The sequence below is a fragment of the Mucor velutinosus genome (assembly GCF_035048745.1).
Source record: "Mucor velutinosus strain NIH1002 chromosome Unknown tig00001561, whole genome shotgun sequence".
NCBI classification, from domain to species: domain Eukaryota; kingdom Fungi; phylum Mucoromycota; class Mucoromycetes; order Mucorales; family Mucoraceae; genus Mucor; species Mucor velutinosus.
Window position 1 is genome coordinate 1,218,114 of NW_027041903.1, and position 25,262 is coordinate 1,243,375.

The window sequence follows — 25,262 nt, forward strand, 5'->3', positions numbered from 1 at the left end:
TTCTATTTTCCAAACACGTCAATCACAGATCAGATTCCAAGACAATGACATTTTACCTCCTATTAGGTCTGAATTAGCCTCTAGATAGTGTCCCCACCCACTGCTTGTGTCGGCTGGAAATTTGATGTCGTGGCCATGATATCCCATCAAGAGTGCTGCTGCTGCTATTGACCTTGGATCATACCATAGACACAGTGGCAATCTAAAACTAGCGTAGACAATATCAACCAACGAGAACCATGTACCGTACATTGAGTCTTAATCATACCTGTCCGTGATGAAAGCGAGTGCAGCATGCACAACATCGTTCGGTGCTATCCCGTCTAGTTAGTTCAATAATGTCCTCCTTTTCGCTGATCGTGATATACGTTACTATTGATCTCTTTTGCAAACTCGAATAGTTCGTAATAAGGGTGGTCTATTTGCATATCAAAACATGTAATCTCTAGCACAATTAACTCGTAATACAGTAGATCAGAAATGAATTTACTCTACAGTTTCAATGGTGAGGACACTCTTTTCTCGTCAATCTATGTCTACCGCTTACAATTTTCTTCTCGCTTAGTGTTTGCTTTGGCTTGTATAGCCATGATTTCGCAATGTCGTTCGCTCTTCGTGAGGATTCGTCGCTTTTGCATGCTATAAACACACATGCCTGTGCAATTTTCTAGACAATTCAATTAGCTACCATGTATAACAGACGAGACATGAAATCATACTTGTGCTTTATAATCGAAAAAGGAACGCCTGCTGTAAAATCGATGAAATAAGGCAGAGGCTGTTGCAACTGTATGTATCGGTCTAACAACAAAATTAGGTATAGATTAAAAAAAAAAAAAAAAAACTATAATCAGTGCAAAACCATGTCGCTTACAGTTCTAGACGATATCCAACGCATTGTATTAAGCAAATAGCACGTAGGCGAGATAGTAATTCTTCTTCATATTTCATTCCCTTTTGAATCGAGGGAAAATAGCGACTTTCGTCTCTCTGCATGACCCACTTTTGCATTTGAAATATAAAAAGAAATGACAATAAGGGGAAAGAAAGGAGGAGGGGCGTACAATCACTATTAGTGGATCCGGTCATACTTGAGAGCATATCAATGTAGTGTACCTGACTAGTCATCTTGCTATGCTTTGTCTATGATTTTTTTTTTTGCTGAAAAAGTAGTGAAAAGTAGTAGAAGAGAACCCAATTTTTTCTACCTTTGGAATGATATTTGTCAACTCCCAAATAAGAGGTTGGACGGGTGGTGATTGCACCGTCTTGCATGTTACTGCTGATTTTTGGGGTTCATTCTTCATTGCCATTCATACCATCAAGTCTTGTGTTTAGAGTAATACAATAGCGACTTGTATAGATAGAGCTGAATGAGCACATATCATGTAAGCTCATATTAGTGCGTAACATTCCACCTGTTATAGTACATTGAGGGGGGGGGGGAATTGGCATTGTGCAACGGTGAAGCAATGTTGATTTCTGTTTAGATCCAGTGCTATTTTCAACATGGCGTTTTAGTTCTGCGGATTACTATAACAGTAGTAAATTGATAAAAGTCTTCTGCATACATGAAATGTATAGTTACAAGCAAGATGATTAATATGTATGACATTTCGAATTAGAAACTACATTTGGATGAGCAATTTGCAATAATAAAATCTATTGAATATAAAACCTCGTAAACAGAATCAAACAAAATTATTCAGCCCAAGTGATAGTTCTTAAGATGCATGATTCTCCTCTTATTAGCATCACAGATACCGATTGTCTTTATTAGAAAGGCATGTTGGCCTGCCAGCAGCCAAAATCGGTTCAAACTCTGTATTTGCGTTCTGCTCCAGATTGGCCAGATTTTGGCTTTTTTCGACTTGGTTCATCTTTCCTGTCAGATTCGACTAGTAAACTGTGATAATTATCTGATACTTTTTTAAGCTTTCTTGGAGTGCTTTTCAAGGCACACCCAATGGCGCCAATTATACAAGTGTTTTGAGCAAACTTAGTGTGAAATCTCAAAAAATATGAAATGAGGGCTTTGGCGTAAATGTCGAGATTTTACATATGAAGTTCCCGCAAACGTGATTTCAGGGGTTGCCCTGAAATCAAGAGAAACATTTTGAATTAGTATATGGTATAGCAAAAGTCTTCATTTTGGAGGTCAACACCGCGATCGTTTGATTTTTGATGAAAACTATGAGGTATCCCCTCATGGTTTTTGGCGATGTTTTTGAGATCCCAAAAAAGTTGAGCAAAGGTATCGGCAAGATAGCGCTAGTTGAGAGCAATTGTTTGGTGCCATTCTGGTGGTTTAAAACGGCCTGTAGCACGAGAAATCATGACTCAAATGCATTCATATTTTGCTGGAGTTTGCATAAATTTGAGTAGTAAAGGGCAGTGCAAGTATGCTGTCTGCCCGTAAAATGAATTGCTCTCATGTATTCAGACGTGGGGCATTCCAGAAGAGTCAGATTCACGACTACAATTCGTTTATGAAGGGCTCTCGTCTTACAGTGGTGTGCTAAAATGAGAGTTTTAAAGCAATTTACATGATAGTTTAAAATTATTGCCCGAAATTGACTTTATTGCATAAAATCATAGAGTATGTGTATGGTTGATTAATTTATGAGAAGAATATCAAAATATTAGATCATTTCCATTTCTCCAGCCTTCGGTATCATCTGGTATGTTATATTGTAAACCATTCGACATTGAAAATCCCGTGCAGTGTTAAGCAGGTCATAATCCGCATTGGGGCAGTGATAATGGAGTTGATTTTTGGATTTCATCAGCAGACAGCCGGTAAGTAGAGGGAAAGAAAGAGTTGCAGTAAGTAGCGGTAACTGGTATGATGGAATTGATAAGCAAATGCATTTCAAGACTTCTTCCCAGTCAAAGTCTAGGAAATTTACCTTATGAAGAAGATCTAAAGCTCGTTTGTTTTTAGCAATATCCTCCCTCAGTCAAAACAACAGCATCGAATTCCTTTGCAATATTGCTTAAAGATAAAAATATATTACATTCAAGAAGGATCTGCACTTGACAGATGCTCCTCAGTCTACGAGAAATAACGAAATTCTTAATTGATTACATTATTAAGCTCAAATATTATGCAGGATGAAAGAAACTGATAGATTATATATGTTGACAAAACCTCTACCCTCTTGTTTCGCAGATCGTCAGGATGTAGTAGCAGTTACTGCAGGTGCATCTTTTAGCATGTCATTAAATGCTATGCTTTCAAATTTTGATACAAACACTTTGTATAATTGCTTATAATGCGCACATATTTTGCAGTAATCTACCAGGCGGATATCAATTTTAATATGCAACGGGACGAATTACTTTTGCTTGTACTGATTTAACCAAGGATCGACCCATATTAGTGAAGCAAAGCTTGTTGGAAGCTCTGCGGTTTCCTCCTTCCAAAACCTTAACCTCAAAGCGCGCTCTACCTTATTGACTTTTATGATATGATTTTTTTCTTATTTTATCATAAAATGTAAAACCTAACTTGGGGTAGATCAGATCAGAAATAGGTGCTTATTCCGAGGTCATACTGACGGTTCCCATGAATGCTTTGTTGATTTGCTTATTGTGCCGATGAGTACTGCTATTTTCACTATCTGAGGGCCATCATTTTGCACATACTTCTCTCCTGATTCTCCTAATGTAATTTCATGGTCCTCCCAAATCAATGGCTTCGGCTGGCACTTTCCCGCAGCTTCACGTAGCAATCTTAAGGAGCTCATCAACTTCAACTGTATACGAATAAGACGAACTTATGTTTAATGAAGTACAATTTCAGCTTTACACATATTAGGATTGACAGTATTTAATGCAATGTGTGATGTCATGTGCATTCAAGTAAAAGTTTATACTTCATTTTGAAATCAAGTGTATGAATTGTTACATTTATTTATTTATTTTGCTATTAATTTGATGAAAAGTAATGATATAGTACAAAGTGATAAAGAGGTAAAAGTACAAGCTTCAAAGCGCATTTAGTTGCGATCGAAACCACGAACAATGTCTTCCAGAGAGCGACCCTTGGTTTCAGGAACCTTGAGGTAGGTAAAGACAAGGGCGAGAGCGGCAACACCAGCAAAGATGGCAAAGGAATAGCCCTTGATGCCTTCAAAGATGAGAGGGAAACATTGGCCAATCAAGAAGTTCATGGCCCAGTTGACAGCAGTGGCAATGGCACCAACAGCTGATGAAGCGTAGACAGGAGTCAATTCAGAGGTCATCATCCAAGGAATGGGTCCAACACCGATAGCAAAGGCAATAACATAGCCAAAGACAGAGACAATCAAGAGAGCACCCACATTGTAGACATAACCAATGATCAAGAGAACAGAAAAGATACAGGCACCAATTTCAGCAATCATCAGCAAAGGACGACGGCCCATGCGGTCAATCAAGATCAAGGACAAGATGGTAGAAGCAAAGTTGACGACAGTAGTGACAATAGCCATGTACTTTGACATTTCAGCATCGAAAGCCATGTTGAAGATGGTGGTGGAGTAGTACATGACAGCATTCATACCAATCAATTGTTGAGTAATGTGGAGTGTGATGACAGTAAGAGCAATGCGACGGATAAGAGGATCTTGGAAGATTTGGATCATGTTCATGGGAGAGCGGATACCTTCATCTTGAGTAACAACACCATCTTCAATTTGATCATCAAAGGACTTCTTGTCCTCAATAGAAGCAGCATCAGCACCTACAATGGCTCTGGCAGCAGCAGTACCCAATTGACCTTCAACCATACCGTAGAATTCCTTGTCAATGTTGGAATTGGGACGGAGTCTTTGAAGATTCTCTTTGGCTTCTTCGATGCGGTTGATGGAAACAAGGTAACGAGGAGATTCGACACAACCAGCCATCAAGAAGAATTGAGCAATAGCAGGGATAGCAACAATAGCATAGTTGATTCTCCAGAGAGGGACATTGGCAAGAGGAAGACCAATAACAGAAGCAAGCAAGATACCAATGACAATAGCAAATTGGTTACAGGTACCCATGGTGCCACGAGCCTTGATAGTAGACACTTCACCAACATAGGTAGGAGTAGAGAGAGAACCGAGACCACAAGAAAGACCACAGAAGATACGACCGATAATGAACATGGCAGGATTGACAGCAACACCGATCAGCAGTGCACCAATGATCCATCCAATGTTGTTGAAGATGATGGTCTTCTTGCGACCAAATTTAGTTTGAATAGCACCACCAAAGAGACCGCCGATCAAACCACCTACACAAAAGGAGGCAACAGCGAAACCCCAAAGAGCATTGTTCATGGGAATGCAGTCAGGGAAGGCTTTACTAGCCACATGAGCAGCGCCATTTTCACAGGCATGAGTAACTTCACCAGGAACGTTAGCAGAGCCAATGACCCAACCATTACTAAAAGAGCCGAGACAGGAAATGATTACACAGTACACCATGTAACCAGGCATTTTGAGTTCAGTAGAATCCACCATATTGGATATTGAGAATATAAGGTATAAGAATAGTGTATGAAATTAGAGAGTTGATCTTCTGAATGGAGAATAGTCAACCTTTATATATGATGATTGATCGCCACTCGGATCCAAAATGGAGTGGTTCCATTAAAGCAAACCAGCAAATGTAAATAGAAAACTACAATGCTCCAACAACGTACGATTGTTAAACATATTTGAAGTTAACCCCGAAATCTCAGTTTGAGCGAAAAACCTGGATGCTTGAAATGCAATGTCAACCACGTTAGATTCCCGCCTCATACAGTTGCTACCACATGAAGACTCTTCCATGGTAAGGAAATATTGATAACTAACAGTTTAATTCGACACTTGGTAAAGCTAGTACCTCAATGCCTTGGCTGACAACTACATCTAGCACCGAGTTTCTACACAAATGCAGCCATTTGTATATAGCAACCTCTTTACGCAGGAAGAAATTGAAACCTGCCTTCGCATTGTATTTGCTTTTTTTTGGAGTTTGTGCCCAGTTTTTACCAGAATATCCCTTACTGGAATAAGGTTAGGAACCCTGATAACTTATTTAGACAGGAAGAAGTCGATATTATTGGTCGTAATATGAGGGTTATTATTGAGAATAGGATTGGTTCAAGATGTAAGTTGATTGCTCAATCAACATACATGGCGAGATGAAGCAAAACGGGTGCTGCAGCAGCAGCAACAAACATATGAAGGAGGAAAATAATCGTCTGAGATATTCAGTTGTTATAAAGTTCAATCATCTTTGCACAGCTGTCCACGGAAAGCCCAATGGAAGATTTCTCGAGAAAAGATACTCCTTCCCAGTTAAATTATAGAAAAGTCTTTGATGTTTGCCCTGGAAAAGAAACGTTAAAGATTACCAAAGATTACAGAATTGCTTGATGACCAAGATGCATAAATTGAGAGAACCAAAAATACACCTACCTCCTGTAGATCTGGTAACATTTGAGTAGACTCCATGTATGATAAAGTCAAAAGTGCGGATAGCAGAGGCCCTTACGGTCAAGATTAGCTTGCAGTGCCAACATCTAGTATAGGGTTTCTGTGATTTGAAGTTCAATGAGCATTGATGAGAGGATAAGAGGTAAATAAGAATGTATGCCTATGCTGTCTCATTCCTTCTTGCAAACTAGCACAAATTCGAGCTATAGACCATATCGCACCGAGAAGTATGTACACCAATAAACATGGAGTTAGGCCTGCATGCATGTTTACAGAAAATCAATAACGACATACAGAATCAGTATACAAAACGAGCAAATGCTCAATGCTCTGTGTATAACTCATTCATAAAAATTACACATGCCAATTGTGGGCTCTATTCTGTGGAGTATTTTCCATCCCAATTAACAATTTGAACTGTAGATAAGATCGCATGAAGAGTAGTGTGTAATACTGATCCGCATTATGGGGCACAGTGAGTTGGTTTTGCGGTGAACCACAGCGGTTGGTTGAGATAATCGTGCAATTCGGTTGTCTAAAACGTTCAAACGAAAAAAATGAGGCCATCTACGGAAATGAATCAAGATCAAGGGCTATAGAAAACAAGAAAGTATAGACTGTTTCACTTGAATTGAATAAATCAAAATAGAAATGCTGGCCATGATCGACATTTTGTAAGCTGTTCGAGCCTCTTTTAGCTCTGTGTTGACCGTTAAATGTCACCACAGTTGGCAGTGGTTTTGAACATGGCACAATCACTGGTCAAATGAAAGTAGTATCCATGGTTATTGCCAATTTGAAAGGTTGAAACACAAACACTCCACTTTGACGCTTTAAACGGCGATAAACAGAAAAGGGCCTTGGATTTCGCTCCAAAGAAAAATCCAGTTTTTCTCAGTCATGCCAACCTGGATCAAAAGAAAACAGCCTCATTGTTACATTAAGAACCAGATTTTTGTATATAAAGAATGACTTGAACGCAACTCCATTTTTCAATTACTCTACTAAATTAAAAAAAAGCTCATTTCATACACTATTCTTATACCTTATATTCTCAATATCCAATATGGTGGATTCTACTGAACTCAAAATGCCTGGTTACATGGTGTACTGTGTAATCATTTCCTGTCTCGGCTCTTTTAGTAATGGTTGGGTCATTGGCTCTGCTAACGTTCCTGGTGAAGTTACTCATGCCTGTGAAAATGGCGCTGCTCATGTGGCTAGTAAAGCCTTCCCTGACTGCATTCCCATGAACAATGCTCTTTGGGGTTTCGCTGTTGCCTCCTTTTGTGTAGGTGGTTTGATCGGCGGTCTCTTTGGTGGTGCTATTCAAACTAAATTTGGTCGCAAGAAGACCATCATCTTCAACAACATTGGATGGATCATTGGTGCACTGCTGATCGGTGTTGCTGTCAATCCTGCCATGTTCATTATCGGTCGTATCTTCTGTGGTCTTTCTTGTGGTCTCGGTTCTCTCTCTACTCCTACCTATGTTGGTGAAGTGTCTACTATCAAGGCTCGTGGCACCATGGGTACCTGTAACCAATTTGCTATTGTCATTGGTATCTTGCTTGCTTCTGTTATTGGTCTTCCTCTTGCCAATGTCCCTCTCTGGAGAATCAACTATGCTATTGTTGCTATCCCTGCTATTGCTCAATTCTTCTTGATGGCTGGTTGTGTCGAATCTCCTCGTTACCTTGTTTCCATCAACCGCATCGAAGAAGCCAAAGAGAATCTTCAAAGACTCCGTCCCAATTCCAACATTGACAAGGAATTCTACGGTATGGTTGAAGGTCAATTGGGTACTGCTGCTGCCAGAGCCATTGTAGGTGCTGATGCTGCTTCTATTGAGGACAAGAAGTCCTTTGATGATCAAATTGAAGATGGTGTTGTTACTCAAGATGAAGGTATCCGCTCTCCCATGAACATGATCCAAATCTTCCAAGATCCTCTTATCCGTCGCATTGCTCTTACTGTCATCACACTCCACATTACTCAACAATTGATTGGTATGAATGCTGTCATGTACTACTCCACCACCATCTTCAACATGGCTTTCGATGCTGAAATGTCAAAGTACATGGCTATTGTCACTACTGTCGTCAACTTTGCTTCTACCATCTTGTCCTTGATCTTGATTGACCGCATGGGCCGTCGTCCTTTGCTGATGATTGCTGAAATTGGTGCCTGTATCTTTTCTGTTCTCTTGATCATTGGTTATGTCTACAATGTGGGTGCTCTCTTGATTGTCTCTGTCTTTGGCTATGTTATTGCCTTTGCTATCGGTGTTGGACCCATTCCTTGGATGATGACCTCTGAATTGACTCCTGTCTACGCTTCATCAGCTGTTGGTGCCATTGCCACTGCTGTCAACTGGGCCATGAACTTCTTGATTGGCCAATGTTTCCCTCTCATCTTTGAAGGCATCAAGGGCTATTCCTTTGCCATCTTTGCTGGTGTTGCCGCTCTCGCCCTTGTCTTTACCTACCTCAAGGTTCCTGAAACCAAGGGTCGCTCTCTGGAAGACATTGTCCGTGGTTTCGATCGCAACTAAATGCGCTTTGAAGCTTGTACTTTTACCTCTTTATCACTTTGTACTATATCATTACTTTTCATCAAATTAATAAATTGTATTTAAAATGAATCTTTTTTTTTGTTGAAAAAGTGAAAGAAAGCAACCGATACGTAAAATCAGGCGTGTACAATTGTTTATACCAGATTATTGAAATAATATCCAAACTATAACTCGCATTAGCTACACCCAAAGTGCTATAAGAATAGCCAGATTGCGCTGTAAAGACAATCGTTTATCCAAGTTCAAGCACTTGGTATATACAGCATATGCCGTAGATGTACCAAAAATTCGTAAAATTGATGGGCTACTGACCAAGCGTGATATTTACGACGGACGTTTGTAAAGCAGTGTTTCAGAAAGATCTGCAATCATTAGGCTTTGTATGGTCCATGTATCAGATCAAAGCCTCGCACACTTTGTAATGATTTGATACCCTTGTATAGCAAACTGATATTATGAAGTATCATTGATACGTTTCTGAAACTAGCATTGATAACCCTTGACATGTCTTGGATTAGAAAAAGATTTTCAATGGTACTTTTTGATTATTGCATTTCTTTTTCGCTATCAATCTTAATACAATGAAAGGAATTCTAGCTTCCATCTGTACATTGGCGCTCTTGGGTATTGTGAATGCAACCTTTCCCAACGACCTCTTCTTCCATCATCACCCAGATCTTGTGCTGAACAAAAATCAAATCGTGAACAAGAACAGCCAGCCTCAAGGTAGCGCAAACTAAATCTTGTATTCATCTGTAGCTGACGATTTGTAATGACAGATAACTCAAGAGGAGGACGCGGTCATTACCGCCAGGCCTATCCTCCTCCATCTCGTAATGCTTATCACGGTAATCCTGGAAGAAATACTTATCGTAATGGCGGTGGAGCACCTCCCAATCGTGCCAATTACAATCACAATGGTAATCGCAATCGATACGAGCCTCGTTCAGTTGCACCAGTTCAAAAGTTGTCTTATAACGAAGATGGCAGTATCAAGTGGCCAAACAAGCTAGCTGCTTCATATGATCAACAGCAAGGTCAAGAGCAGCAACAAGGTCAAGGTCAACAAGATTATGGACAGTACTATGACCAAGGCCAGCAACAACAGCAACAACAACAATCAAACGATCCGTCTCAAGGCCAGCAGTATAATGATTATTATGGAGGTAATGCTGGCTACTATGGCGGTAATAACAATAATGACAATGGGCTCTATGGAGGATCAGGTAATCAGCAACAAAACGACTATCATGGTCCTAATAAGCAACAGCAAAACGATTACTATGCACCATCTCAACTTTATTCTGGAGGCAATCAAGGAAACAATTACTACCAAGATGATCAGCAACAATCTCCTAACCCTTACTATGGACAAGGAAATAACGATTACAGAGGTAATCAAAACGATTACTATGGTGGTAGTAATAACTACGGCTACGGTAATAACTATGGTAGCAACAACAATAACAATTATGATCAAGATCAAGGTCAAGGTCAAGGTCAAGGTCAAGGTCAAGGTCAAGGTCAAGGTCAAGGTCAAGGTCAAGGTCAAGGTCAAGGTCAAGGTCAAACTAACAAGAATGAACAAGGTGCCAAGAAGAATGTCACTGCTGGATTTGCTGGTGGTATCCGTCTCGCTGGAGCCTTGCCAGACGATGGGTACAACCGAGGCCAAGGCACCTTTTATGACTTGGAGACTCGCGTTGGATCTTGTGGTAAGCAAAACAAGAACTCAGAGCTCGTTGCTGCTGTCAACAGTGAGCAAATGGGCGGCGACAATGGCCGTAACAATCCCAACTGTGGCAAGGACATTGAAGTGGTGGGTCCCACTGGCAAGACTGTTCAAGTAACAGTTGTAGATAACTGCAAGACATGCAAATCTGGTGGCCTTGATTTGAGTCCTGCTGCATTTGAAGAAATTGGCGATTTTAGTCATGGCTCAGTTCCCATCAAATGGAAGTTTGTTTGATCATCCGCTTTTAGTAATAAATGTTGCATTTGGTAGTTTTTAGCTTTCTCTTCTTTTTCTCTATTATACAAATAAATGAAATACTTTGCATCGCTTATTGTATTGCTAAGTATTTGCCATTTAGCGACAGCGTTTTACACGCCTGGGCAGACGATCCGAAAGTAGGTGACTGACATGGTGAGATGAATAATGGGACAACATGTTGATTTATATGCCTAGCAAAATCCTATCCAAGCAGGCTGGTATTTCCAAGCAATCAGTCGATAAGGACAAACTACCCGAACGATATGGCCCATTTTACTTTGATCAACCCATTGACCACTTTTCCTCCAACAAAACTACATTCAAGCATAGATATTGGGCCAATACAGATGCTTACAAGCCTGGTGGTCCTGTTGTTCGTAAGTCTTTTGATCGCATAAATGATAATGGCCATGCTCAACTCGGAACATACGTATATTTGCAATAGTATACAATGCTGGTGAAACACCTGCTGATGGACGCTCATATTACGTTGTGAATTCCACCATGGCTGAGCTTGCAAAGAAATTGAACGGTATCATCATTGTCATGGAGCACAGATTTTATGGTAAATCGATGCCTGGCCCAGTAAGTGTAGTAGAGCCATATGGACGCCGCAGGGTGCTGATAGGAAACACAGACATTTTCTGCCGAATACTTGTATACTTTGAACACCAAGCAAGCTTTGGAAGACATGGCATCCTTTATTACTGACTTGAAGCTTCCCAATCTCGATGTAGAATTACCACCAGCACCTGAAACAAAGTACATAGTATACGGAGGCTCTTATTCTGGAAACCTTGCAAGCTGGATGCGCCAAAAATACCCTGAATTGGTGTTTGCAGCAGTGCCATCCTCTGCACCCGTGCAAATGAGCTACAACTACTATCAATACTTTGACCCCATTCGTAAATACGGACCCAAGCATTGCATCCAGGCATTGCGCTCTGTCATTCTGTATGTAGATCATATCTTGTTCAGTCCCATTGGTCAGAAAGCAGCACTGAAAAAGAAGTTTGGTGCTGAGGATTTGGAGCATGATGATGACTTTGCTGAATGTAAGCTCTAACGTATCTTCTTCCATATGCTGCACTGCTCAAACATGTAACATTTAGTATTATCTTATCCTTTGGGATTATGGCAAGACATGACTCCAGCAAAGAACCCTTTTGTCGATGATTTCTGCTCCATTTTTGACGGCACCACATCGCTCCAGGAGCAGGTGGAAGCGTATGGCAACTATATAAAGAATGTCATCAAAAGGGCCTGCGATGAAGATGAAACTGTCAATGAATGCCTGGATACACACGACCCTCGCTCCAAAATGTACAAGGATGATACAGATGAGTCTCGTGCCTGGTTTTGGCAGGTCTGCACAGAGTATGCTTATTGGCAGACGGGAGCTCCTATTTGGAGACCTACCATCGTGTCTCGCAAACTGGACACAGCTTGGTTCCAACGCCAATGTCCTCTGATGTTTGGTGAGCATGAAGTGCCCAAGCGACCCATCTGGAGAGAGATAAATGAAGAGTATGAAGGATGGCACGCCAGCCTGGATCGCGTCTTTTGGATTGACGGTGAGTGGGATCCCTGGAGAACGCTCAGTGTTCAGAGCGATGATGCCCCTAATCGTATTGACTGGGACGAAGATGCCAAATACGCTGTGTTACCCGAAGCTGTTCATCACTGGGTAAGTGAATGCCATGCTTTTAATAATAACAGTGCTAATATGATGGGTAGGATTTCTTTGTGAGCGACTCTGTCTCGGAAGCTGTCAAAAACACTCAAAATGATGTTTACGAAGCCATCAAAAAATGGATCGACCTAGCAGATAGAGAGACATACCGTCAAAGATCCAGCAGCGACAAGTACATTCACCAATATCAATCGCCATACAGTGTTTAAGTTAAAAAAAACAAGCTTTTTATTTCATCCTCTCCTCTCTTCTCAATGCATATTGATATGATAAAAAGTGAAATGATAAGTATTGTCCAAAGAAAGTGGTTGATCTCGTTTATTTATTTGAGAGGAACGAACTTGGAAGAGTGAGTAGCACCAATACCGGGACGACCGTGCTTGACGGGCTTGTAAGAGATGGAGAATTCGGCAAGGTAATGGCCGGTCATCTCAGGCTTGATTTCAACTTGGTTGAAGACCTTACCGTTGTAGATACCAATGATGGAACCAATCATCTCGGGAACGATGATCATGTTACGGAGATGGGTCTTGACAACCTCAGGCTTCTCGCCAGCGGGAGCGTTCTTCTTGGCAGCACGGAGCTTCTTGATGAGGCCCATGGGCTTACGCTTAAGACCACGTTGGAATCTTCTACGAGCACGACAGTGAACGAGCTCCATGAACTATAGCATCATTTTGTTTAACTTTCTCGCCTGATACCTCAAATACCGTGATTTCTTTACCTGTTCAGAAGACAAGTCCAAGAGTTGTTCAAGGTCAATACCACGGTAGGTAAACTTACGGAAAGTTCTCTTTCTAGGAGTAGTTTGCTCGTCAGCCTGATGAATGAACAAGAATGCATGAGTATAGGCCAAAATTCATGTCCAAGGCTGATGCTAAGATTTATAGAGAAAGAGAGACAACATGCATGTGAGCATGGAAGCTGTGAGGGTTGCCTTGGTTGAAGCGTCGTTGTATGATGGTGTCTCTTTATATGGCACTATGCTTTACTCGATGCTATTGATCCATATGCAAATGTATCTACCATCCACATCCATCGTCATATCCAACAGTCGAATCCATCAATCCATCGATGTCCAGTAAGCGTTGTACTATGTCTCTCCTTACACACAAATCTCAGTCATCAACCACATCATCTCACATACCATCTTAAAGCACAAAAGGAAGGATTACTATGCTTTCTGCTTTCTTGGGCGTCAATGACAGTGAGTGGAGGAGTCCGGCAAATGTAAATCATTAGTAGACTTGCGCCTGTTCAATCTACTCGGTCCGGCCGTCGACAGGAAATGCTTCTAGATTGCAAATTGACATTTGTCAGATCACGAAATGAAGAGCATGACATGTTGGATCAATTCAGTGAATCAGTACTTGATACAAAACAAGTGTGCTTTGGCTGTATTGTATGAAATAATACGGCAGATCACTGAGTTGTCAGAATTGTAACAATTTAGGAAATTTCAGTTGCCCCTATTATTTCAATCATAAATGTTCAATGGGACTTTAAATAAAGCAAGCATTTGCCCTACAAAAAAAAAAAACAATCGTAAATGTTCAGTCTATAGTAGACACTTTAAAAGCCTTAAAAAGAAAAGAAGTTGATCTAACAAGTATTTTGAGAGACCGGCTCTATTAAATATAAAATGCAAGAAAAATTGCATGGCTAACGATAGTGCTATGTAATTTGCTGCCTAGTTTTCATACGCTTCAAAAGCATCTATTACTGTATTGCCTTCATAATGGAAAGGGTATTGAGTCCGCCAGCCGGCCGCACTAGCTGCCAAAATTGATTCAAACCCAGATTATTTTATCTGTTCAAGATTGGCCATATTTTGCCTTTTTTTCGACTTGATCGACTTATTTTACAGGATTCGACTATGAAAGTTGCTGTGATCATCCTTTACAGCCTTAAGCTATCTAGTAGAACTTTTCAAGGAGCATCCAATGATGCTAGTTATGATGGCTATTTTTAATGAACTTACTGAGCAATTCGGTAAAATATCAAATGGCGTTTCTGGCCAAAAAGTCGAGATTTTACATATCAAAATCTCACAAAGATGATTTCAGAGGTTACGTTAGGTTGATAGAAACATTTTGATCCAATACATACCATAGCAAAAGTCTACGCTATCAAGATCAAAAACGCGATCGTTTGATTTTCGGTGAAAACCATGAGGGGTACCTCATGCTTTTTGGTCGAATTTTGGCCATGTTTTTTTGATCCCCAAAAAGTTGAGCAAAGGTGTCAGAAAGTAACTGCCAGATGAGAGCAATTGTTTGGTGCTATTCTGACTATCTAAAACAGCCGTGAACGCAAGAAAACGCAGCTCAAAGGCACTCAGGTTTTGCTGTATCATGGACCCTAAAGACTAAAAAGGAGAAATACCAGTATGCTGTTTAAACGTATATGAAGTAGCCACATGCACATCGATGTAAAGCATCATATAAGACTCGCATCCGCAGATCATATGAAGGGTTTTCATGCGTAAGTGGATGGTCACAATGAAAGTAGCAGTATTCTGAGAAGATACGCAAAGGCAATCGGTAGAGCGAGCTGCTGCTGCACTGATTGATTCTTACCGAAGCGAAGCGAAAGTAGAGAACCATCCGAAGCATAGGCACTCGTATGGTATAGTGAGATGCTTGATAGACATGTTTTCTACTCACTCAAAAGTCACCCTACCATATATTTTACTTGGAAACTGTCAAACAGCTTATATCAAATACATTGCCATTTTGGAATTTGATACTTGACAAGACAGATCAAGAAACTGAACACTCTTCAACCACCCAATGTGACACGTCGAATGACAAATTCATGGATAACATATCCTGGTAGATGTGACACGTCGATTTGATTAATAATGAGCATAGCAAAAGTATAAAAGGAGGGTACCATAGTAAGGTTTGTTTGCATCTCAATATCATCTCTGAATATACATTTACAATAGGAGTCCAATGAGTACCGCCACTACTACTACTACTACTACTACTACTACCAGGGAAAACCCCACCCAGCTGCCTCCCCAAGTCATCAACTCCAAACCTGCTGTGGGTGCAACTCTTGCTCAGGAAGATGCCCAGGCCTCCAAACTGCTCAGTCCCTCTACCATTCGTTCTGTAACGCTCAATAACCGTATTGTAGTCTCTCCCATGTGTATGTACAGTTCGCAAGACGGCTTCTTTAACGATTTCCATGTGGCTCATTATGGTCAATTTGCTATCAAAGGTGCTGGTATGATTATCATTGAAGCTACTGCTGTTGAACCTCGAGGAAGAATCACGCCTGAAGATGCTGGTCTTTGGTCTGATGATCATATTCCTCAACTGGCAAAGATTGTGTCGCTCATCAAGTCTCAAGGATCTGTTCCAGCTATCCAGATTGCTCATGCTGGACGTAGAGCTTCTGTCTACTCACCTTTTCATGGCGCTGAGTGTCTTGTCCCTGAAGAGTTTGGTGGCTGGCCAGCCGACATCTTTGGACCTACAGGAGAACAATACAGTGAAGGCTATGGCATTCCTAAGCAAATGACTGAGCAAGACATGGAGCAAGTGATCCAACATTTTGCTGATGCTGCTGTTCGTGCTGATAAAGCTGGTGTTGAAGTCTTGGAGATTCACAGTGCTCATGGCTTTCTATTGCACAGTTTCTTGTCTGGAAACTCAAATCAACGTACGGATAGATTTGGTGGTGATTCCTTGGAGAATCGTCTTCGATTCCCACTTGCTGTTGTAGAGCGTGTACGTGCAGCTTGGCCTGCTCATAAACCACTCTGGGTTCGTCTTTCTGCCTCTGATCACAAATCCAATGATGGTACGCTCGTAGGTGGTGAAGACGCTGATGGCTGGGATATTCGACATGCTACTGTTTACGCCAAGAAGCTCAAGGAAATTGGCGTCGACGTGATTGATGTCTCTAGCGGTGGTAACGTCTCTCAAGCGTACTATTCAGCTGGTCCATTATATCAAGTTCCATTTTCAGAATACATCAAGAAAGAAGCTGATATTGCCACTGGAGCGGTTGGTATCATCACTGAGCCCAAGGACGCTGAGGATGTCTTGCAAAATGGTCAAGCCGATTACATATTGATTGCCAGAGAGCTCCTAAGAGATAGTGGTTGGGTCAACCGTGCTTCTAAAGAGCTACAGATTGAGGTCAAATGGCCAAAACAGTATTTGCGTGCTAATCGTGAAAGATACCTCATGACTGTATCAGCCAACAAAAAATACGAGTAGCAATAGTACATCTAAATGAATTTTCCTAATAAAATGTTGCCTTTAACAGATAGTTAGTCTTTAAATTCATCTGCTAAACGTTGACCTTGGGCTTAATCAGTATGCCATACCACTCTTTTCCTTATATAGCACCACAAAAGACACATTCCATCGTCAGGTATAATGCGATTCATCGACCATCTCAACTAAACTGGGATTCAAACGGATTCTTCCTTCATCTTCTTCTTACCGTGTTTGTGTGGCCAGAAGATCCAAATGAGAGGATTTAAAAAAAGAAATTTTTGTATTTACGCTTCCACAACGTTTTCTTCTCTCGCTCTATACATACCATAAATGAAAGATTTGGACCCTCTTGCTGTAAGTTGCATTTCGACCTTTACATTGCACATTGACTAAGACACGCTTTTGGCATCTAGTTTACTGTTGAACTTGGTCAGTTTTATGAAAAGTCAAAGACAGCAGGCAATGTGTCTGTTACAATGAAGAGAAGTATGTGGACTCCACTGCGTGTGCTTGGTATTCGTTGCATTGATGTTCGTTTGTAGTGACCGCACAAAGACTAGTCAAAGCATCCAAAGTAAAGAAGGAGATGCCCAAAGGTGGCAGTGCCGTTGTTGCCAATGCTGAGGCAGATGATGTTCAATACCCTTGTCTCGTGCGTGCAGTGTACAAGAAGAACAAGATCAGTACTATTGTAAGCAGGCACTAGTTATATATGAGTAGCTCTTTATGCTAATATTTTACTCTTTAGATTGCTCCTGATGATTTTGATAGATTCCAAAATGCCTATAGTACGATTATTAGAGCCTATATGGACACTTTGAAGAAGAAGGATCGCTCCAAGAAAGTAAAGAAAGTGTCAAAATGATCAATAAAATAGAAGAAAAAAAGGGATGATGCGCATGTTATGTAGAGAGTTGATGGTTGCATAGTTGCAAATGGGCGGAAATCAGGGTCGATTAGCTGATGATGAACGCATTAATCGAATTATATACAGACTCGAATGACGGACACAGGATTTACAACAAATTGATTTATTACTATACACTTGAATGCTACTTAGGGCTTGAAGTGGACAATATTCTCGATATCGTTATTGTTGAAAGCAGACACCATGGATCCAATGACTGATTTCTTGACACTGGAAGCATCAGCGGGCTTGATGGAGCTATCTTCGGCCACTTTATGCATAGCCTTACCCACGGTATCGACAGAATTGATGCCTTTAAAGCCAAAAAGGTTGAAAATGGGTTTACAGACAGCTACTGCAAGAGGCTCCATCAATCGAGGACGAGTACGAGGCTCTACTACCTCCAAAAGTCCAGGACGGAATATGGATACTTTCTCAAAGCCTGTTTCGGCCAGTTTTTCTTCAGTTTGACCTTTTGTCTTGGGATACAAGAACATGGAATTCTTGTCTGCGCCCTTTTTTTCATGCTGTTAGCACCACTATGGCCGTTATAATTGAATGTGATGTCTCGCTTACCCTGGATGAACAGTAGAGGAAATGTACAGGTGCCAATTCCGATCCGGTTGGCTTGTTTTCTTCGTGAATGATCTTTGCAGAGTCTAATACATAGGTCTGATCAATTTTGACAAACTTCTCAGCACTGCCAGCATCAGCACGAGTTGTAGCAAGGCAACAAAAGACATCTCTTGCATTGAGTTGTTTAGATTGAGCATTATTGAGCTAAGCATACATATACACTACTTACGACACGTTCTTGAAATCCTCACGATGAGCTTCCAAATTATCAAAATCAACGGTTTTTTGCACCTAACACATTCACACACACTCAGTATAACCAAACACTTATCATGCACTGAACAAGCACGCTTACCAACTTGTCTTGAGGAGTGCTTTCGTCGAGTTCCACAGGGCGTCTACCCACTGCTACGACCTTTGCATAGGTACCATTCTTTAACACATCCTTTAAAAGTTGTTTACCAACAGCGCCTACAGTACAAAATGCATGAGAAACGAGTCTTGCGAGTCCAACATCTACCAGCATCTACCTGTAGCACCAAATACCAAAGCAGTTTTATTCATGTTGCTATTTTCTGACATTATTATCACTGAGAATTGTTGAAGGAAAGATAGGTAAAGCGGTTTATATATAGAAAAATTAACCGAGGATTATAAAAACTGACACTGTAACCAAAATTCATACCTGATTGTTGGAATAGCAAGCCAATGAAATGCTGTACACATGTGACAAAAGCACGAAAGTCTACGTTGCCTTCTTAATTAAGTAAATTTTGAATTTGACATTACGTTGTCTACTTCCATAAAAGCAATAAAATCCACTGACAGTCGATTTACATTGGCATTGGACTGAGCTTTCGGATGTAGTGTTCTGGATGTGAGTATCAACGAGTCTGGTTTTATCAGATCTTCTTTTGAATCTCATTGAAGGCATAAATCCGCACACACATGATGTACATGCCAACTATCATAGCAGCCTAGATCCAACAAGCACCCACACAGAATAAAAACCCCATTTCTTCTAATGCTAATGAGTGGATATTTACATTTTATTGGGACAGGATCTATTTGTTGTTGACACCGAGTTCTGGAAGTCTCTCAATGACATACTTGTGGTTGGCAATGTACATGATCGGAATGCCAGGCACTTTACGAATACGACGCTTCAAATCACGATCACAGGTAGCAACAATATAACATTTGTGCTGCATTACTCGATTGACCAAACAATCGTCTGCATATGTACCCTTGTGTGAGCACGGAAGACGTTCGAAACGAGGATCACGAGCGATTCTAATGTTGATTCATGTTAACCCCATCTGACCAATGCGATCCCTGTTCTCATTTCTCCTACTTACTTTAATGCAATGCGATATTTGGGTCCTAATTTCTCCAATTCTGCCAATACACAATCAGTAATACATGGTACAGCTAAAAGTAATATGTAAATATGTCAGTACAATGTCCATGAAGAGACGGACGGTGACCTACATTTTGCATAAAGACAATCCATCATTGATTTGACGAGCTCAAGCTTGTTTTGAATAGAAAAATTGATGAAATTGGTATCCACCAAGATGTGATATGGGGGACCGAGCGCAGCATTGTATTGGAAGAACATGGAAGAAGCCACTTGGGGACTGTAGAATCATACAATGCATTCATTGTTTAGCCACTTTCCATCAAATTCATAGTTGAAGCTACTTACACATGACGAACAGCCTTTTCTTCCTTCTTTTCCTCCTTTTTCTTTTGCTTTTCTCGATTATCCTTCCTACAGGAATAAATAAAGCAGGTTAATTTCATTTGGCAATGTCTTGTGGTCGAAATTTGTGCTTACAATCGAGTGTCATTTGTGCTAATCATACGTTTGACTTGAGCAAACTTTCTAGTAGTTCTGGCTTTACCCTGTTTGCAGTATATTAGCAAGATCCATATGCTTTTACTATGATTTATACCTTACCATGATGTGATGTTTGGTTGTAGATTGATAACAAAGAAAAAAAAAAAAAAAAAAAAAAAAAAAAAAGTTACAGATTCGATTTTTTTCAATGCTTCTGTGACCTTTCAAGTAGGACTGTCAAGCTTTCAGATCAGGTTTGGTCCACAGGGACAGGTCAACGCTAATTCATTCAAAAGTTTATGTGAAAGACGTCAATCAATGCGAATAAAGCAACGTTTAGCATAATGGGATTCACAGTTGTTTATTTGCTTTGTGGGATTGAGATTGATCAAAACTTTTTCTTGCGATAATTGGCATTTGAAATGCTTGAAATTCTTACTGAATTCAAATCTGACAGCGTAGTATTCACCCAGCCTTGCATCTGTTGGCCAAGTTGTGTTTGTTCTAAAATTTTTAAGATGTAATGATAAACGTGGATAGAGGTTGAGAGAACGAGCCCGGCACCAGTGTTGTCAGCCCCTGCTTGATTGCTTAATAAATGGTTTTCGTGTTTAAATCATATTGAACATTCAAGAGTCCAACTTTTCAGAGATCATAAGCCTTACTAGGAGAAGGACAAATCCCGACTACCAATGTAAAGTGTAAAATAAGCTACCTAATAAGATAACACAGGTAGTTTTAATACATTGTAACCCAAGAAGAGTCAGTATAATACCTTCTGGATTCATTGCCTATATCGCATTGTTTCTCTTGTATAACGCCACGTCGCTTGCAAACCTATTTTGATATCTTAATGAAGGCTCTTGCGTGCGCTGTTTCATATTAACGGAATCTTGCTCCTTTTTCAATTGCTGATATAGTAAGAGCTACGGCCATGCCTCCATTTCTTTTTAATGAATGGAGGAAAATGAAAGGAAAAACGTGTGAAATATCAGCGAAACCTGTATATTTGTTATCGTAAAGCCAAAAGCATTTTACGACACATTCAAGTAATAGAACAAGGAAGTGATCTGATGTTAAACACTTCCCTCAGTGATGTACTCTAACGATATTATAAGCTAATTACTCGTATATCGAATGTAAAGCGATTCGCCTTCAAATTTTAATATTGAAAATTACAGCTATTAGCAATCAGGTTCAATCAGACATCACTATCTCGGTTTTGGCGAACATTTGGATACATCATTTCTATCTATACCCAAGTTTAAACCTGATTGCACTACCAAATCTTGTAACAAGTTGGCCTGGTTACTAGTCTATACAACTGTTAGAATCTTAAATCCTCCTCACCAATTTTTAATGCAGCCAGAGCACATTACGTGTTATGGCATAGTATGATTAATTTTAGCTTGTAATATAATACCACTTTTTCCAGACCTATTTTGGTGTAGTTTGCTTATGAAATGACGCCCAGGCATGATATCACAGATTCTTGTGCGAAAATCTCTAAAACATTTGTTATGAATACAGAAATTTTAATTGGGCTTACCTGTGCTCCACTACCATCATCCCAGACATTGGAATGTCCCGATTTATGATGTTTCATTTCAATTTAAATGGAACAAACGTGTCTTTAGCCAAAGATGAGTGATTAAACGAAATTAAAGTTTTCTCCAAAATGTCTACACACTCACTACAAAAAATGTGTTGTGTATTTATTGGGACCATGGCCAATTTGGTTACATATGCTGGGTATCTCAGTTTCGCTTACTCATTTAAGGAAATAAGCTTTTATAATTTTATCTCCGGAATGCAATGATGGCTGTTGGAAACCATTGAGTCATGATCTAAATGGCCAATCAGACTAACAACGTCGTTTGAAATGATTATCTTGATAGTGTTTTTTTCCACGGTTCATGGTTTATTGACATTGTATTTTCTGTTTTCTTTGTAATATATGTATGTGACATGATCGTGAGAAATATTGGCAGTAATCTTGTGCCCCCATACACTTGATACCTGTCATCTAGATGTCTACATCAAAAATGCACAAGATGGAATATCTGCAAGGCGAATATAAATCGGACCGGGAGGCCAAAACGAACAGCCAAGAGGCATATGACTCAGGTATCCATAAAAGTAGATAGGTTCATTGATTGGAGAGGTACACCAAGCGCCGTCTGTTTCGAGTGAGCATCATTTTGAGACATGGGCTTTATAATTCAGCTTGGATTAGAAACTGTATGTATATAAGAGAATGCTAACGATCCAAATGTGTGAATTTCGATTTCTTCTTCTTGCTCTTCTTTTTTTTTTTTTTTTTTTTTTAAAAAAAATTCTCTTTTTTTCTTTCTATTTGGTCATCTCAATTTAAATCCAAATTAGACGAAATTAAACATACAAAATGTCTATAGAACTTAACGACTTGGACAAGAAAACTAATGATTTTCAAGAGGGACCCGTTACATTTGAGGCCTATAGTGGTAATTTACTAGTTGACGTTGCAATATTAAAAGGCATTTATACTAATGTAAATCCAATGATACAATAGAAGCTGAGGTAGATTTTTCCGATGAGGGATTGATAGATATTGATAGAAGCCACGCCGGCTCATCATTTCTTGCATATTTCAATGTCGTCTGCGTCGTTGCAGGTACTGGTACTCTCGGTCTTCCTTATGCCCTCCGCTTAGGTGGCTGGATTGGTATTTTGATTCTAGTCTTGGCCTGGACCATGTCTGTCTACACTGGTATGCTCCTTATCAGATGTCTCTACGCTAATGGTAAACGTCGTCTGTCTACATACAAGGAAATTGCCACTACATGTTTCGGTGCAGTGGGTGGCTGGGTCACTTTTTTCTTCAACGCCTGGATTTTACTTGGTGCTCCCATTTTGTATATTGTTCTGTCTGGATCCAACTTGAATGAACTGTGTAAGGGCACTGCTGGTGAAATTGGAACCCTTCCATGGAGCATTATCTCTTGTGTCATTGTCGCTGTTCCCTTTGTCCTTGTCAAATCTATGAAGGAAGTTGCTTGGATGAGTGCCTTAGGTGCTGTTGCTACACTTATTGTCGTTATCATTTGTCTCGTCGTTGCCTGCATCGATAAAAATACTATCGGTGAAGTTCATCATGATTCCGTCATTTGGCCTCAATTCCCTATTGCTTTGAGTACCATTTCCTTTTCATTTGGTAAGTTTCGTGTACATGTATGTAATAAGGTAGAATAATACTGACGTTTAGCATGATTTCAAGGTGGCAATGTTGTCTATCCTCATGTTGAAGCATCCATGAAGAAGCCCAGAGATTGGCCCAAGGTTGTCGCTGCCGGCTTGAGTACATGTGCCGGTTTATACTTTCTCTCTGCTATTCCTGGCTATTTGGTATATGGTGATACTGTCAAATCCCCTGTTTATGAATCCATTAATGATGGCGTACCCAAGATAATCGCTATTGTTGTCATGACTTTTCATGTACTAACAGCCACGCCTATCCTCCTCACTTCTTTTGCACTGGATGTTGAGGAGATGTTGAACGTCACTGTCGAACGTTTCGGTAGAGTCAAGGAATTTTTGATCCGTGCCTCCTTGAGAATCCTGACAGTCGTATTTGTCGGTGTCATTGGTGCTGTTATTCCTCATTTTGATGATTTGATGTCTTTGATCGGTTCATTTGCCAATTGTGGTTTGATCTTTATTTTCCCTATTATCTTTTATTTCCGTTTAACTGGTTTCCGCAACAAGCCCATCTATGAAATCGCTTGGTGTTGTCTCACTATTCTAATGGGTCTCGTCGGTCTTATCTTTGGTACCATTTCGTCCATTGAAAACCTTATTGCCGATTTCAAGAATTAGGCATTTTCAAACCATACCTTTTCTCGTTGTACAACAACTCATCTTTGTAAATAACATTATACGCTGTATATAGAAGATTACTTCAGCATACTTAACTATACATTACCATTATTTTTTTTTTACAATAAAAATCCCAAGTATTTCATAAGCATGACATTTGTTGTTGCAATCCCAATTTCCTCGATTATAGCCATGCAATCTCATTAAGGACATTATATAGTATATGACCAGCCGACTCTTCAGAAAGCATATCATCTTGATCGATTATTGTTATTCATAAACAAGTGTTTATGCTTCGGGTGGCTCTTTACCTTTGTTTCGCTTCGGTGAGGACCAACCTGTGCAGCAGCAGCTCGCGCTACCGATTGCCTTTGCGTAGTGTATCTTATCAAAATACAGCTATTTTTATTTTGACCTTCCACTTACATATGAAAACCATTCATATTATCTGCGGATCTGACTCTTATAGGATGCTTTAACATCCATATGCACGTGGCTACTTCATATACGTTTAAACAGCATACTGGTATTTCTCCTTTTTAGTCTTTAGGGTCCCTGATACAGCAAAATCTCAGTGCCTTTGAGCTGCGTTTTCTTGCGTTCACGGCTGTTTTAGATGGTCAACATAGTACCAAACAATTGCTCTCATCTGGCAGTTACTTTCTGACACCTTTGCTCAACTTTTTGGGGATCAAAAAAAAAACATGGCCAAAATTCGACCAAAAAGCATGAGGTACCCCTCATGGTTTTCATTGAAAATCAAACGATTGCATTTTTCACCTTGAAAAATGAAAACTTTTACTATGGCATATATAAAATCAAAATGTTTCTATCAACCTAACGTAACCTTTGAAATCATCTTTGCGGGACCTTGATATGTAAAATCTCAACATTTTCGCCAAAAACGTTATTTCATAATTTCATGAATTGCTCAACAAGTTCATTAAAAGCAGCCATTATAACTAGCATCATTGGATGCGCCTTGAAAACTTCTCCTAGATAGCTTAAGGCTGTAAAGGATGATCACTACAACTTTCATAGTCGAATCTCGTAAAAATAAGTCGATCGAGTCGCAAAAGGATCAAAAATCAACGAATCGTGACAGAAAGTCGAGCGGGATTGTAATCCGT

The 25,262-nt window shown here is 40.0% G+C and overlaps 10 protein-coding genes across 10 annotated transcripts; 6 read left to right on the top strand and 4 right to left on the bottom strand.

Annotated features, from left to right (window-relative positions):
- Positions 1 to 4,001: 4,001 nt before the first annotated feature.
- On the bottom strand, positions 4,002 to 5,489 carry ATC70_008550 (uncharacterized protein; the record flags this gene model as incomplete). Its single annotated transcript, XM_064827797.1, has 1 exon — positions 4,002 to 5,489. The coding sequence occupies one exon, from the start codon at positions 5,487 to 5,489 to the stop codon at positions 4,002 to 4,004; it is 1,488 nt and encodes a 495-aa protein (XP_064687081.1).
- A 2,029-nt stretch (positions 5,490 to 7,518) lies between these two features.
- PKA4_2 (cytochrome c oxidase subunit 1) lies at positions 7,519 to 9,006 on the top strand (the record flags this gene model as incomplete). The annotated part of the gene is made up of 1 exon (XM_064827798.1): positions 7,519 to 9,006. The coding sequence occupies one exon, from the start codon at positions 7,519 to 7,521 to the stop codon at positions 9,004 to 9,006; it is 1,488 nt and encodes a 495-aa protein (XP_064687082.1).
- A 602-nt stretch (positions 9,007 to 9,608) lies between these two features.
- On the top strand, positions 9,609 to 10,996 carry ATC70_008552 (uncharacterized protein; the record flags this gene model as incomplete). The annotated part of the gene is made up of 2 exons (XM_064827799.1): positions 9,609 to 9,753; positions 9,807 to 10,996. 2 exons carry the CDS (start codon positions 9,609 to 9,611, stop codon positions 10,994 to 10,996), a joined length of 1,335 nt encoding a protein of 444 aa, XP_064687083.1.
- A 211-nt stretch (positions 10,997 to 11,207) lies between these two features.
- On the top strand, positions 11,208 to 12,922 carry ATC70_008553 (uncharacterized protein; the record flags this gene model as incomplete). Its single annotated transcript, XM_064827800.1, has 5 exons — positions 11,208 to 11,397; positions 11,466 to 11,605; positions 11,658 to 12,075; positions 12,133 to 12,707; positions 12,758 to 12,922. 5 exons carry the CDS (start codon positions 11,208 to 11,210, stop codon positions 12,920 to 12,922), a joined length of 1,488 nt encoding a protein of 495 aa, XP_064687084.1.
- Positions 12,923 to 13,035: 113 nt separating this feature from the next.
- On the bottom strand, positions 13,036 to 13,863 carry ATC70_008554 (uncharacterized protein; the record flags this gene model as incomplete). Its single annotated transcript, XM_064827801.1, has 3 exons — positions 13,036 to 13,377; positions 13,438 to 13,533; positions 13,861 to 13,863. The coding sequence occupies 3 exons, from the start codon at positions 13,861 to 13,863 to the stop codon at positions 13,036 to 13,038; spliced, it is 441 nt and encodes a 146-aa protein (XP_064687085.1).
- A 1,807-nt stretch (positions 13,864 to 15,670) lies between these two features.
- ATC70_008555 (uncharacterized protein) lies at positions 15,671 to 16,948 on the top strand (the record flags this gene model as incomplete). The annotated part of the gene is made up of 1 exon (XM_064827802.1): positions 15,671 to 16,948. The coding sequence occupies one exon, from the start codon at positions 15,671 to 15,673 to the stop codon at positions 16,946 to 16,948; it is 1,278 nt and encodes a 425-aa protein (XP_064687086.1).
- A 333-nt stretch (positions 16,949 to 17,281) lies between these two features.
- Positions 17,282 to 17,816, top strand: ATC70_008556 (uncharacterized protein; the record flags this gene model as incomplete). The annotated part of the gene is made up of 4 exons (XM_064827803.1): positions 17,282 to 17,305; positions 17,365 to 17,437; positions 17,494 to 17,642; positions 17,700 to 17,816. The coding sequence occupies 4 exons, from the start codon at positions 17,282 to 17,284 to the stop codon at positions 17,814 to 17,816; spliced, it is 363 nt and encodes a 120-aa protein (XP_064687087.1).
- A 191-nt stretch (positions 17,817 to 18,007) lies between these two features.
- Positions 18,008 to 19,016, bottom strand: ATC70_008557 (uncharacterized protein; the record flags this gene model as incomplete). The annotated part of the gene is made up of 5 exons (XM_064827804.1): positions 18,008 to 18,373; positions 18,435 to 18,603; positions 18,664 to 18,725; positions 18,790 to 18,905; positions 18,965 to 19,016. The coding sequence occupies 5 exons, from the start codon at positions 19,014 to 19,016 to the stop codon at positions 18,008 to 18,010; spliced, it is 765 nt and encodes a 254-aa protein (XP_064687088.1).
- A 482-nt stretch (positions 19,017 to 19,498) lies between these two features.
- On the bottom strand, positions 19,499 to 20,300 carry ATC70_008558 (Glyco_transf_20 domain-containing protein; the record flags this gene model as incomplete). The annotated part of the gene is made up of 5 exons (XM_064827805.1): positions 19,499 to 19,727; positions 19,793 to 19,865; positions 19,926 to 20,074; positions 20,143 to 20,208; positions 20,275 to 20,300. The coding sequence occupies 5 exons, from the start codon at positions 20,298 to 20,300 to the stop codon at positions 19,499 to 19,501; spliced, it is 543 nt and encodes a 180-aa protein (XP_064687089.1).
- A 2,381-nt stretch (positions 20,301 to 22,681) lies between these two features.
- ATC70_008559 (uncharacterized protein) lies at positions 22,682 to 24,132 on the top strand (the record flags this gene model as incomplete). Its single annotated transcript, XM_064827806.1, has 3 exons — positions 22,682 to 22,760; positions 22,829 to 23,470; positions 23,534 to 24,132. The coding sequence occupies 3 exons, from the start codon at positions 22,682 to 22,684 to the stop codon at positions 24,130 to 24,132; spliced, it is 1,320 nt and encodes a 439-aa protein (XP_064687090.1).
- Positions 24,133 to 25,262: the final 1,130 nt, after the last annotated feature.